At 34.4% G+C, this 14,783-nt stretch overlaps 2 protein-coding genes across 4 annotated transcripts; one reads left to right on the plus strand and one right to left on the minus strand.

Moving 5' to 3' along the window:
• Positions 1 to 478: 478 nt before the first annotated feature.
• LOC119837096 lies at positions 479 to 5,198 on the minus strand. Of its 2 annotated transcripts, XM_038362595.1 has the most exons (7): positions 4,973 to 5,198; positions 4,678 to 4,802; positions 4,316 to 4,400; positions 2,789 to 2,851; positions 1,947 to 2,122; positions 1,613 to 1,713; positions 479 to 1,247 (listed from the first exon to the last, which is right to left on the minus strand). In XM_038362595.1, exons 1-7 carry the CDS (start codon positions 5,052 to 5,054, stop codon positions 1,049 to 1,051), a joined length of 831 nt encoding a protein of 276 aa, XP_038218523.1. In that variant the 5' UTR covers positions 5,055 to 5,198; the 3' UTR covers positions 479 to 1,048. The 2 variants fall into 2 exon arrangements, with proteins under 2 accessions (XP_038218523.1, XP_038218524.1); XM_038362596.1 differs by lacking the exon at positions 2,789 to 2,851.
• A 292-nt stretch (positions 5,199 to 5,490) lies between these two features.
• Positions 5,491 to 12,467, plus strand: LOC119836939 (activin receptor type-1). 2 transcript variants are annotated; one of them, XM_038362411.1, is made up of 12 exons: positions 5,491 to 5,707; positions 6,151 to 6,271; positions 6,603 to 6,623; positions 7,812 to 7,994; positions 8,493 to 8,699; positions 8,930 to 9,027; positions 9,243 to 9,406; positions 9,624 to 9,809; positions 10,298 to 10,444; positions 10,749 to 10,930; positions 11,427 to 11,637; positions 12,108 to 12,467. In XM_038362411.1, exons 1-12 carry the CDS (start codon positions 5,647 to 5,649, stop codon positions 12,258 to 12,260), a joined length of 1,734 nt encoding a protein of 577 aa, XP_038218339.1. In that variant the 5' UTR covers positions 5,491 to 5,646; the 3' UTR covers positions 12,261 to 12,467. The 2 variants fall into 2 exon arrangements, with proteins under 2 accessions (XP_038218339.1, XP_038218340.1); XM_038362412.1 differs by lacking the exon at positions 6,603 to 6,623 and having other exon boundaries at positions 5,492 to 5,707; positions 12,108 to 12,260.
• Positions 12,468 to 14,783: the final 2,316 nt, after the last annotated feature.

Here is a 14,783-nt window from a genome sequence, read left to right on the forward strand (position 1 = left end):
CACATAATTATTAATGTAGCGACGTGAAATGTTCACAAGCAGTACCGCAGGCGCAATCAAATCAACCATTAAATGACAAACTGAAGGTTGAATCAATACTATTTATTAACTTAAACTACAATTAAAATTACACAATCCTTTAAATATTTACAAAACGCACACACAAACAAACCAAAGTCAATAATTATTTGTACCATGATTAACATACAGATAAACAACATACATAGCAAATAAAAAATTAAGCGATAGTTTTTATTATCTACACATCTATTTAATAATACATAGTGGGCCCTTCATTCGTATTTAAGTGTATACACATATTGCAATAATTCATATTGTATATTTTTCAATTTTCATGTAACAATTCAGACCTGTTGAATGTATGTCTCACTGGTATACATATCCTAACTCACAAGATGGTAACCTGGCGAAAAACCGTGAACCATATCATTTGCATGCATTCAACATATTATTTTTCGTTAGAATATAATGCTAATACATCATATTATGTTGAGAATTTTTTTTCCCAGGAGAGATCGAAATAGTGTTTTATGACTCCAGATTTTGATCATCCATTACTGTATATTATTACAAAATTTACTATGCCACATGTAGGATGCAAGTTATAGACAGGTGCAAAATCAAAATAATCAAATAATAAATTAATTATTTATATCCATATAAAAATATGAGCTTATTTTCGTATAATGTCAATATAAATCAAATTTTAAGTCCGTAACATGCATACCACTTGACAATTGGTGTTATTTAACTCCAATTAACGGCAAATCATTTATAAGTATAAACTAAACAATGATAACAAAGGAATATGCTATGAATCACCATCCATTGGAAACATAACTTAATAAAGAAACTCTATTCAAATTAAATACATAGAGCTTTACATAGTCATCGTAAAAAAACCTTATCTATCATAATACCTACATTTTTAAGCATTCCTAGTGTAGCTCCCTTGTAGCACACTAAATCACCATTCACTTTAACTTGAAGTAATTGGTACTAAACACAAACACTTTATCACCATTAATCACTTAATGGCCTTCTCGCCGAGCTTGACCACTTTATCGAGGTTCTCCTTCAGGGTCTTGAGCTGCAGCAGCACGTTGTTGTCCATGAGCGAGAACGGGATGTAGGCCTGCGACTGTCGCAGCTGCTTCGGTTGCAGGGACAGCATTGTGCCATCTTGCAGAAGGATATTGCAATTCGCTTTCTCGTCTGGTTTCATTCTGAAATAAGAGCGTGTGATTGTACATCTCTTAGAGTGTACTGTACTGTACTGTACTCTTTTAGTGTGTGATATGTGAAAGCTAACTGGGCAATCTTCTGAGTAAGCCTTCCTTTATCTTTTTATTCCACAAAAATCTAGAATATCGCATTCCATATTAACTATGCATATTGCACATTACACCATTGCATTTAGTTTCGGGGATATATCCTATGTCTATTACGATTAAAATGCAATGTAACAACACAAAATACAAACAAATGGAATACAGTGTGTTTACACTTACACTCTGAAAACATAATTCTTACCTAAAAATAATAGTACATATTCGAGAATACATATTGTAAATAAACAGGAATTGCTTACGTGTAACATGTGGGCACCATCACTGGTGATCCAGACATGGAGACCACCATTTCACCTTGACGCGGCTGACGCAGCACAGTCAGCGGCGTGTGTGGTGTCACCTGCAATATAAACGGTTTGTTTGTTTATAAGTCAAACAGCATTGTACAGTTTATTGGTGCACCTGGAGCGAGTCACAAAACTTTAATATGCTACATATATACAGCCTAAAGCACTCAAGGACCATATGCATTTCCAACGGTGAAAGAATTAAAACAAATTCCCATTTAAATTTGGTCTAGTTTTGACATTTTTGAATTTGTTTTTTTTACTAATTATTTAGCTTCACACACACCTTAGGCGTGATGGCGGGATAGTTGACGAGCGCGTTCTTATTGTACGCGGGCGTCTTGTACACCGACTTGGAGCGGCGGCGCGCGGCCGTACGTGGCGCCGGCTTCAGCGCCGAGCGCGCCGACGCGTCCGCGGAGCGCGAGCGGCGCCCGGTCGAGCGGCTCGCGGAGGGGGGCGCTGCGGAAGGAGAAGGGGGGGTAAAGTTGGATCATTGAATGAATGAATTACTGCAATAAACTTTATGACGTTATAACTGCGTTATAACGTTTAACACTTAAAATAAAACAAACGGTAAAAGCGCAATGGTTTGGCAAGCTAAAACAAAATAACAAAAAAAAATGTTTTTATTAATTAATTGATTGGTTGGGTTTGTGGGTTGGGTTGGTCAATCAATCGATAATAATAATCGATATGAATTATTGGTTGATTGTTTGGTCATTGGATAAATTACCAATCACTTACATGTGCAGTAAACATAAATCCATGAAAGGCAAACAATTATATAAGCAAAACGCGGAGTTATCGCTAATACTTCATTAATATTTAGTTGTTCAAACCAATTGGCCAATTAGCTATTACAGAAGCAATATACAACAATTGTTATACAGTTTGTTTTGTTTCTTATCTTAATAGATAAATCTTGAAAATGATAATCATAAACCATTTAATAATTAATGGTGAATGATGAACCAACTGAATGTGAATTAACTGTTAGTCATGATAAAATTAAATGAAACGATCAAAGTAACACTAACACGAGATTCTACACCAAAGCCTACAAATTAGTTATAAAAATAGGTGTCCATAAAAGCATGCACAAACAAGGTACAGCAGCAGACTTACCCAAGTACGTTTTCTTAGCACCGCGCTCCCCAGAGCCCTGAGACGAGTTCTCGGTGAGGTACCCTGATCCCAGAAAGCGTTAGTGGAAATTAATGGGATGGTGGTTAACAGTAATGCGATTATGTTGAGAATAAACGGTAAAGCAAGATAAAGTGATGATTGAAGAGTCTTTATGTTATTTATAATAAATTTTCTTCAAATTCTTCAATAGTATATTTCGAAATTAATTTTCGAAAACTCTTTCGTTTATTATTTTTTATAATTGGAAACCCGGCTTATAGCGGCGTGAATCGCGTGCTACTCTGGTCAAAAGCCAGTATGTAATCTTCATAGTAAATTTCAAATCTAATCATCTAAATTTTTGTAAGAGTAAGCATACATAAATTCTTCCAAACTTTCACCTATGTAATATAAGTAGAAAGTAAAATAAAATACTTGAATCTTTTGTTTATATTCATTTTTCATAATTTACTGATCCAAGTACTTGTAATATTATGAAGAGGAAACATTTGTGTTTTAGTATGTATGTTGGTAATGTTTACATACATACATTACATACATACATTTTCATATGTACTGGATGAATTTCAAAAATTACCATAAGAAGCTGTATCTTCACTAATAAGGCAAAGTCAGTGTGGACTTCTACTTATTAATAATTTGGCAATGCTAATGAAATATGTTAGATTAATTTATACAGGTATATTTTATGATTGAATCTTTAATTCAATATTATCATTCAAAATTTACTTGAAATCGAATAAAAGTATCTGAGTAGTCTATGCAATAAAACAAACTAAGTATTAGGAAGAGTTTACTACTACTAATGGATTCACCCATTCGGCTTTACTTTTTAAACATTATTGTTAGGGAACAAGGCAGGTTCTTATGGAGATACCAAAACTTACCACAGACGAAGCCAGGGTGGACTGCTATTGAGAGATATATGTATTAACAACTACAAGCTCAGTATGTATCTACAGACTACACTAGGCTCTATTTAGTCCAACTATAACCAATGAAGAATTTTTAATAGAATCATCTTAAAACTTGTGTATAGACAGTTAAGAGTGAGAGGCTCTGTGTGCCTTTACTATTATTATATTAGGATATGTAGATTGTAGAGTGCTTGTAACATGTATGATATAATAAATTAACAATATTTAAAAAAGTCAACAAGAAATATAAGTGCTCACGTACCTATATACCACAGATACTAAATTATAAGTAAGAAAGTTAATAGTGATAAATATAAAATTAGGAAATCTTCCTTATTGAAAACATAGTGAGCAGTACATACTTACGTTCAAATAAAAAACATTAAAAGAAACACTATAATTTTGATTTAATTCTTATTATTATGTCTATTTAAAATAATGTTATTTAGGTATAAATACATAAGTAATGACTATTCATGAACTATGATATTATAAAGTGTACCAAAACACCCCATGTGCTTTTGCAAAAACAATTAAATGAGGTGGACATTAATATGCAGACAGTACATTACGTATGGTGATCACTTACCATCATCATGTGATCCAGACCGACAGGAACGTCTAGTGTTAGACCTTCTCGTTGAGGGCACTTCCTTGAGATGTAACTCTGTTTTCTGTAATGTTTATAGTGCAATTTTTTATATGCTCAAGTGCTTATATAATGTTTTATAAAGTAACAATCTATACTAATAGTGTACAGCAGAAGAGTTTGTTTGATTGTTTGAACACACATCTACATCTAAGGAACTAAAATAAAACTTGTACTTCCAGAAACAATTTACATGTGATAATATCATAAATTACTCAAACTTTCATAATTATAACAGCTTTCAAGAATTCATTTTTATTTTAAATAGATACATAAATAAATGTTACCAGTATGAAACTTACCAGCTGTCCCAATGTTTTCTGAAAATTATTTGCACTAATTGATCCCAGAAGTATCTTGAATGTAATCTCAACATTGCGTATTTGCATCTGAGCTTCCGAGTCTATTTTATTTTTTTGGTCAGCAACTGTAATAGCATTTTAAACATCTTTTAACCAATTGCAGGATGATAAATTTTCAGGATTTTAAAGTAACAGGAATTGACGGATTTATATATCTATTTCATACAATACATAAAACCTGCGATATATTATAAATGTTAAAGGTTTCAATCTATAGCTGTTATCGTAGACATACCTAATTTGTTGAATTTTTTCAACGTCTCATCATCTTCTGCTACTTTTTCCTGTTTTCGCACAGGCCGCTTAGTTCTAGGCATTTTGTGTTAATGGCACTAATACAGCTATGATATAACGTAATAAAAACTTTAGGATATATATTTTAAAATTATAATAATACAGGTGGAAATAACTTGTGGCAAAAGTTTCAAACAAAACACAAGCAAACCGACATTTTTAAATTGGTCAATGTTACCAACTTTAAGTTTTTATTTTTCCAGTTGCCACTTTCCTCTCACAAATATTTGTCTTTGTATTGTCAGCGTATCTACCTATTAATAAATAATTGAATCAAATAATCCCGAATCTACTAAATTATTAAAAAAAAAATTGATTAAGTCCAACTGCAAATCCTTCACTTAATTTTATATTCAATAAAATTAACTTGTAAAACTTGAGTTTTTGAAATTTTTTGAACGCAACATCACAACATTCAATTGAACTACTAATATAAATCTGAGAATAAAATACGAATTTTGGCTTAAGTATACATTTATAAATACTTGAGAAATATTCTAAAATATTATTCAAATATATAATTTATCCCTTAAGGTAAAAGTGGTTCCGGGACATCTTATTAAGTTGGAGTCGTGACCGATTTCGTGCTTTGTTATGAATTATGATGAATGAAGAATGGCGGACGTTGTCATTGTAGGATATTTATTCACATTTTTATTAATAAGTGCTTGTTATGGTGAGTCTAATAAAAAATGATACTTTATTTATTCGTTTAATAGTGATCTACAATTACAGTAGTCCCTGTGTGTCAATTATACGTGATAGTGGCAAAAAAGACATGCATCCGCGTCGTCTGCAGATGATGTTTTATTATTGTTTTCATGGTACAAGTAAAGAATTATCGAGTGGTATATGTAAAAGTCCTGTGCAGATACATCATATTATTTAATTCGTGTAATATTTTGAAATTGCTTACACTGACCGATGTATCACAAATAAATTTTGTTTATTACTGAAGTACCTATGTACGTAATTAATTTTATTAAACAATTCATAAAATTTACATTGAATAACATTTACCATGATATAAATGTATGCTTTTCACAGTAACACTTAATTCTAAGATGAATAAACGATATCAAAGATGAATTTGTTATCTATTCGTAAATGTTGTTCCAGCTGGCCTTGCAGGGTTTGATAATTTGGAGGAAGATGGCCCTTTCCCAAGCACACAAACACAAGCCGACCAGCTTATTCCGGATGAGCCCATTGATAAAAAGATGATGGTTCATCATCCAAGGTAATTTTTTAAACATGTTATGTTCCTTTTCTTTACTAAAATTATTCAATTTGTAGATGCAAAGACATATGTTTAAATTATAAGTTAAAATGAAGTATGGGGGGTAAGATACACCAGGTAATTCAATAGTATAATATAATAAATTGTTGAAACTATGTGTGGGTTAAGGATGAAAGGAAATATTATTTAAAAATAAGATACTGCCACAGTGCTCTGAAAGACATATGCTAGATTATTATGGACTATAATTAACTAAATTTATTTTATCACTCACTTAACATAAGTCAGTATTGTTAAAGTATGTAATTTCCATTTTTTTTTTGCTGCTCAGGAGAAGAAAGTTTCAGAAGAGGTAAGTAGGATTTACAGTGTGTAGATAGTGCCAATTTATTAGCTAGCCATTGATAGTTTTGGATAGTAACAGCTAGTGTGACAAAGATTAGTTTCTGGAGGCACTATTAAAATTTGTAATATTGTTGATGAAGGGCATTTAAATATTGGGATGCGAACTCGCTAATAGGAGATGAGTATCTGAACAGATCCTTGGTGGGTTTTCTTCATGAGTTTTATTTTGTACTAGCTGTTGCCCGCGGCTTCACACTCATTAAATTCGGAGTAGTTTAATAAATGTTATTATACATATACACCTACCTCTTCAATCTTTCTATTTATAAAAAAAATCCCCATAAAAATTAGTTGAGTAGTTTTAAAGATTTAAGCATACATAGAGACGTAGGTTCAGAGAAAGCGACTTTGTTTTATACTATGCAGTGATGAACAAATAGTCCTTGATACTGTAAAGTTTGATTTCATCATTAATTATGAATCTTGCTCCATAGAGATAGCTATATAAGCTTGAATGGCCCAATTCATTTTTCTTTTCACCCTTCCCTGTCACCTTCTTTTTACCAGTTATCAATCCTTTTCTTATACCTTTTCCCCTTAAAAGCGGGCAACACATTTGCAGAGGCATGACCTGTAGAAATGTTCATGGATGGTGGTGATTGCTACCATCAGGCAAACTGCGAGTCTTGCTGCCTTGTCTTTTAAAAACCTGAAATAAAAAATAAAAAAAAACTATTGCAAACTCTTTTATGGTGCTTCAAGAAACTATTCAATGGTCCTTTAATTCTCTTGGACTTTTGTAGCTAGACATTTGTATATGTATAAGTCATATAGTTAGTTTATTAGTTCTTAGTATATACTACTAGTTTTCTATGACTGTGCCTGGTTTCATGTCATGTTATCATGTTTTCTCATAGAAATTGCTTTTTTATTGTTATGATCACCATGAATGTATACTCAATGATTTGTGAACAACAATTATTGTTATGAACTATCAATATCACACATGACAATAATTAAATTCATAGAAACTTTTTATAGTCAATAGGTATATCATTAACCCTATTTTTAATTTACGGGTGCCATTTTCTTAAGTTTTATTGCATAAGTCAACGCCACAATACTGAATATTACATCAACACCATTATTAAAATTACATATCAAAAATGCATTTTATTCCTAAATTAATTCCCAGGTACAAATGCCACCAATGCGAGTCGCCAGAGTGTGACAACGAGTCGCAAACATGTGACCTGGCTTTATACTGCTTCAAATCAACGGTTCGCACATCTGATGGGGAGTTGAGGTATTCGAGGGGGTGTTTCCAGAGGGTGGATCACTATCAGTTCACGTGTCACAGCAATCAACCGTCGCCTGGGTGAGTTTTTTTTTTATTTTGAACCAGCTGTGTACCTGAGTAAATGAGGATTTTCTTTAAATCGCACTGTCCCGTGGATGTATTCGAAAAAATTATCTAACTGTCACCTATATGCCAATGATAGTCCCTTCAAAATCGGTCCAGCCCAGACAAGAGTAAACACAATAAAGTTTACTAAAACACTCCAATTTAACTCAATAATTGAATAGTATAAAATTTTTTGGGTTATTGAATTAGACGACATAGACTCCTAAATATAGGCGCGAGTAAAAAACCGCGCATGGTATAGTTGAATCCGCAATAATTTTTTTTAAGGTAGAACATTTGGTTGTGCTGTATAGCATTGATGCTGTCAATAAGAATTCGCTGTTTTTTAACGTCTAGTATAAGATAATAGTGGAGTAACTTACTATAGGTAGTTGTAGTATAAGATAGCAGTAGAGTAGCTACTTACGCTGCAACCACCTTGTTACCACTAACGAGCGTGCGTGCGCGCAGGGTCCGCAAGCGGCACGCGGGGCAGCTGAACGTGACGTGCTGCGCGGGCGACATGTGCAACAGCGGCGCGTTCCCCGCGCTGGCGGGGCGCGCGCGCGCCGCCCCCGCGCCCGCCGCCGGCGCGCTGTGGGCGGCCGGGCTCGCCGCCGCGCTGCTGCTGGCCGCGCTCGCCGCGCTGGCCGTGCTGCTGCTGCGACGCACGCACAGGTGCGGTATATTAAAAAAAATCATATGTGTGTGTAATCACTACATAGTATAAGATAGTCGCTTCCTGCGTCTGTCCCTATATATGTATGTATGCTTGTGTCTTTAAAAGTTGGTGTCGTTGGGTGTGTTACCCGTGTTATAGATTTTATTGTACATGTATTGTATTTACAATGATGTAAAAATTATTTATAAACATTTCATTTATGATGTAAAAAATTATACAATTACAGGTTGAGGGTACTTCAAGCAGCTCAAAAATTGGGCATGGATTCCAGTTATTTCACAAACAATCTGTACAGTCCACCAGTAACAAGCGCTTTCTATGAAGGTAATATGATCAATAAATACTATTTATGTTACAGTTATTACAAGTTAAATAATAGTAAAGGCCTTCTAGATATGTTTTTGTTTCTGCAATGACCACCAAACGCAGTCTGTGATACCACACAAACTCTGTTAAATGTACTCTAACACTTGCAAAGATCTAATTAATTATTTCATGAAAGACCAATTAAAATCTATGAATAATAAATAAATTTCCAGGCATAGACGGTTCCCAGAATGCTGTGAGGGCAGTGGCAGCAGGTGACTCCACGCTACGGGAGTACCTGGAGACCTCAATGAGCAGCGGCTCAGGGTCTGGACTGCCACTCATGGTGCAGAGGACCTTGGCCAAGCAGGTCACGCTGATTGAGAGGATTGGCAAGGTTTGTTTATGGTTTAGTGTCAGGTTTTTTTTTGTGATAAGCATTTTGAATCAATTTACAATGTAATGTTTTTTTTAAGTTAATCCTCTAAAAAATATCAACAATGAAGTTGTTGATTGTATTGCTCTATATATTGATAACAGTGTTTGTAATGGTGGTGAGAATTCTATTGTTTATATCGATGATGGTGATGGTGATGATGGCGCCGTGTCCCCAGGGGCGGTACGGCGAGGTGTGGCGCGGCGCGTGGTGCGCGGACAGCGTGGCCGTGAAGATATTCTTCTCGCGCGACGAGGCGAGCTGGCGCCGCGAGACGGAGGTGTACAGCACCGTGATGCTGCGCCACGAGAACATCCTCGCGTACGTGGGCAGCGACATGACCAGCCGGAACAGCTGCACGCAGGTAGGTCGCGTCTCCGCGTTGTCATCTACTTTTTTTTTCAAATTTCATCCAATTCGATTTGGTTTCGTTAATATATAAAGTTTAACCGTTAGCGCCGCAGCGCTGTGACGCTTTGAACTGGGCGACTTCAAATTTAATACATTCTGAAGCGTCTATTTAATCGTCATAATAAATATTATATACATAATTTCATCAATCCTGCAAACAGTAAAAAATAACACGATTTAGTAGGAAGTACCTAATGAATAAAGACAAAAAATCATTAAAAAAGTAGGCAATGTCACACGAGAATATTACATGCTCGTATAAGAGAAGAACAAAACGCTGGAAAACTTCAACACGGTTTTAATGCTATAAATTGAAAACAGTTCAACTAATTCACAAAAAAAAATCCGATATCGTCGTAGTTTTGAAAGTATTTCAAGCGTAATATAATGAAAGCAATGTTACCTCTCCTCATTGAAGCACTCGCTCCAACTCTTTTCCAGTTATGGCTGATCACACACTTCCACCCACTCGGCTCGTTATATGAGCATTTGGCTCGAACAACCCTCACTAGGCACCAGATGATGGTCATCTGTCTGTCCATCGTGAACGGCTTGCTGCATCTACACACTGATATACATGGAACACAGGTGATTGTGCAAAAATCTAGAATTTTTAGACATTTGACTAGTATTACTTGAGTATTATGAAATTAGACACTCATTTATAGATTAGAGTGTTTGCCATGAAAGAAGTCCCATAGACGCGGCTCTGTAAGCGCCTTAAATAATGTTGCCAGTGTTATTTAAACCAATTGTACCCAGAGTTGGGGAAAATGGATGTGAAATTTAATTTCGTAAAAACCAAAATAAAATTTTGGTGTGAATGGAGGTTTTATTATTTCAAAAAGGTTAAATATTTGAAGACAAGTTATTGATTTATTAATTTTTTCAGGGAAAACCAGCGATAGCCCATCGCGACATAAAATCTAAGAACATCCTCGTGAAGGTGAACGGTGAATGCTGTATAGCGGACCTAGGGTTAGCTGTGACCAGACAACATGTGGCCGAGGGTCTCATACATAACCCTAGGCAGGGCACCAAGCGGTATATGAGCCCTGAAATGTTGGATCAGAGGTGAGATAGTATAGTTTTTTTCATGTGAAACATCTATAGAAGCATGTAAAACCGATTTGTGGTGAAGCATGCCCTCTATATGATGGTATATATGTAGTCTATATGCAGTAGCGTGTATGGTGTAATATTTTATTATATCATTATGACATATGTAGTTCCTACCACAATCTGTTGTTTCCTGCATATTACGTTTACAGAATAATGACGGCCGACATTTTTGGAACGAAGTTCCTTATCGCCCGTTGTGAAAGGGGCCTAGACGGAAGAAATTCTCATGAAAAGTTGTAACGACACTTTGCTATCGTAAGCTGTTGTAAGCTGTGCGGCGTGCGCATGCGCACATTTCTCTGTCTGTCTCTCTCTCTCTTATAGAAAGAGAAAGGTTCTTGTTCCATCCGGGTGTCCCTTGTCACCTCTCACCTTTTTTTTTTAATAAAATTCTAGTAGCGATTTAAAATATTAATTAATTTCGACAACGTTTTTTTGTCCCGGTCAGCATGAACATGTCGTGCTTCGAGTCGTACCGCAAGTGCGACATCTACGCGCTGGGGCTGGTGCTGTGGGAGGTGGCGCGGCGCGCGCGGCCGGCGCGCGAGGCGCAGCCGCCCTACCACGAGCTGGCGCCGCACGACCCCAGCTTCGAGCTCATGCGCAAGGTCGTCTGCGGCGACGGCGCCCGCCCGCTGCCGCCGCAGGACCCGCACCCGGTCGGTCATCGCCGCCATCACCGCCATCACCTTCATCACCTTCATCACCTCTATCACCTTTGAATACAACATCATGTATACATATCACCGTCTTCACCTCTGTATACAATATCGTACACACCATCGCAAATGTCGTATACATTATCTAATACACATATATCAGTAACATTCCCTACACCGCCATCATAAATATCATTAACATTGCCTACACCGCTATCATAATCATTGACTACATCATCATCTTAAATATTTGTCCAATGTCTACCCAATTATATCATCACATTACGTCGTTATCAAACGACAACCTCGTTTCACAGTTTTGATCACGCAAAACTTAATACGTCGATGACCTTCAAACCATGAGCATGAGAACTATATTGTTTCAATACAAACCAGTAACTCAGTTTAAACCTACCAATAAAATGGCATTATATAATTAGTAAATAAATAGATAATTGTACATATTTCAGACAATGGTCGGCTTGGCGAACTTAATGCAAGAGTGCTGGCACCAAAACCCCTCAGTGCGACTGCCGGCGCTTAGAATAAAGAAGACTCTATTGAAATTAGCTGCTAACGACAACTCCATCAGGCTGAACGAGGATAATGAAATCTCTGTCTAGATATAGACTAATATACTACAGTCAGAAAAAAAAAGGAATTCGAAATGGCGTCGTTCAGCTGTCAAACTGTTTTTCGGCCATATGTGTGAGTATAGACGGCAATATTGTGTGAGCGAGAGACAGATAGGAGCCGCCATTTTCAATTTGTTGTATCTGACGTAATAGCTAAGTCCCGACTGTTTCTTTGTGGTTAAGAGTTGATTTATTCAAAAAAAGAGGGATAGGATAGCATGAAAATGGCGAAAAATACTTTTTAATGGCCACTTATAGGATGGTACCTGCTTACTCAGTTAAATATCTGCGTAACAGAACGAATGTTGCTAATAAATGACAAAAAAAGTTTCACGTTTTTCGGTGTAGCGATTTTTATTTCGAAGCGATAGACAGAGCGTAAATAGACAGATGAAAAAGACCAGGGAGTGTGTAAAGTTAGAAGAATTATAGAATTATAAATAAAAATAAGGTGCCTTGGAGTTCACGAATTATATGATAGAAAACTTCAATTTGTGCCAGCGATCTGAATTTCTTAATAGAAATATCCATTTTTTAAACTACCCTACGTTCGTAATAACTCCAACGTGCTACTCTTAATAATACACGCATGTAATGTAAAGCCATGATTTAGTGCAAGTGTGGAATTTACGAGAGGCTAGTATAAAAGCATGCGCAAACTCGCCGCTCGTGCAAGCCGTCAAGCCACATGTAAATAAATATTTTGTATATTTTAATGGCTATGTTTTTTATTATTTGGGGTAATTTATAAGAAAATGTAAATGCTGTATCGGTTTATCTGATCATATATTTTTTAATTACCTCAAAATTTATAGAACACCAACTTTCAACAGATAATTTATAAATGTTGTTGTTTTTTATTTTAGTTTTTTTTTCTATAATTTGTATGCAGCTATTGTACAGTATATGTATTGACATGTATGTACAAATCCGAATGTGAAATAATTTTGTATGTAAAATAATAGATGTTTTTTACTTTTTTCCGCTTTTACGAACTTTGTTTATGAAACCTTTATTTTAAAGGATACACTTTGAAAGAAAAAAAATCTGCCATATTAAATTCGAAATGACATAAATATGTGTACTTTACAAATAAAATATACGTTATATATTTACGAGGTATGGTTAATATTAAATAATGTCATGAATAAAATAACATAATATGTTAAATAATAATTAAATGTAAGTAAAACATGTTAAAAATAGCTATAATAATGGAAGTGCCGATTAGTATTGTTAATTAATGTAATTGTAAATATTTTACTTTGTAATTATTTTTTGTTTCTGCATTTTCAAAGTACTGAATTATATTCAAATGTGAAATGTTTTAATTTTTGTTAACTTCTACAAGTGAATTTTTATTATTTAAAGGCCCGTTTATTTTACAAAAGACAATGTAAGGAAAGACGCGGGTTTGATCCTAGTTTCGGTTTATTGATTTTTTGTAAATGTCACGAATTTGATATATGATACAAATATATTTTTAATAGCGCCAACACTATAAATTATCGCTATAAAGTAGATCGGTTTGATACACGAAAATTTATTTTGACTTTTTTTTAAATATTTGTATATTAAAGCAATAGGTGCCTTATAAATATTGATCTGACAAGTGAAAACAATTTAAAATGTGTATTGTAAATAATAGTAGATATGAAACGGGCCTTCAACTATACGTATAATTTTAAGTTTCGATAAAATTAATTTAGGTGCTAACTAATAAATTACAGTGTCCTTATTTCGAAATAATTCGCATGTGACTTATAAATTTTTATTGAATCTCAGCGCAAATTTAGAATAAAAAAGACAGATTAATTTTTGATAACTTTCATTGTATGTTGATGTCTTATTTTTATTCTGAAGTTGCAAAAACTACACTCGTTAAATGAGCACTGTTTAATGTTAGTTTTATATGAAAAATGTTAAATATTATACGTAATTTAATAAATGCATTTAGAAGATATTGTAGCGTTGTATCATATTTTCGATATAAAAGGTATATTCTCAATACATAAAGGAATAAAATTATTTGTTTTGTTGGCTTCATCATTAAAATCCTAGGTTTTTTAGATTATTATATTTTGCCATAAACTTATTAAAATGGGCCGCAGCCATTTTGTATTGTCATAAACAACAATATATTTGTTATCTGTGGTATATAGTGACAGTGACATTAACTTTATAATTTGTGTTCACGTGTAAATAATATTAATTTAGTTGTAAGTTTTGCGGCAGATTATGAAATAAAATATTTGTCTATTATTTCGTTGTTTGTTTTACCTATCGTTAAGAGTTTTTACATTAAAAAAATAAATAAAACTTTAGATTGATAACATTTCACATATGATGTAATTTTGAACTACAAAGGCCAATATTATTAATTATAGAATTCTTATATCATTTATTGAATTAATTCCTTTTCTATGTTCCTAATGGTAGCTTTTAAATTACTCTTGACTGCAACAATTTTGAAATCTGACCAAAATAATAATTTTATCACAAAAAAACTAA

The sequence above is a fragment of the Zerene cesonia genome, chromosome 26 (genome assembly GCF_012273895.1).
Source record: "Zerene cesonia ecotype Mississippi chromosome 26, Zerene_cesonia_1.1, whole genome shotgun sequence".
Taxonomy (NCBI): Eukaryota; Metazoa; Arthropoda; class Insecta; order Lepidoptera; family Pieridae; genus Zerene; species Zerene cesonia.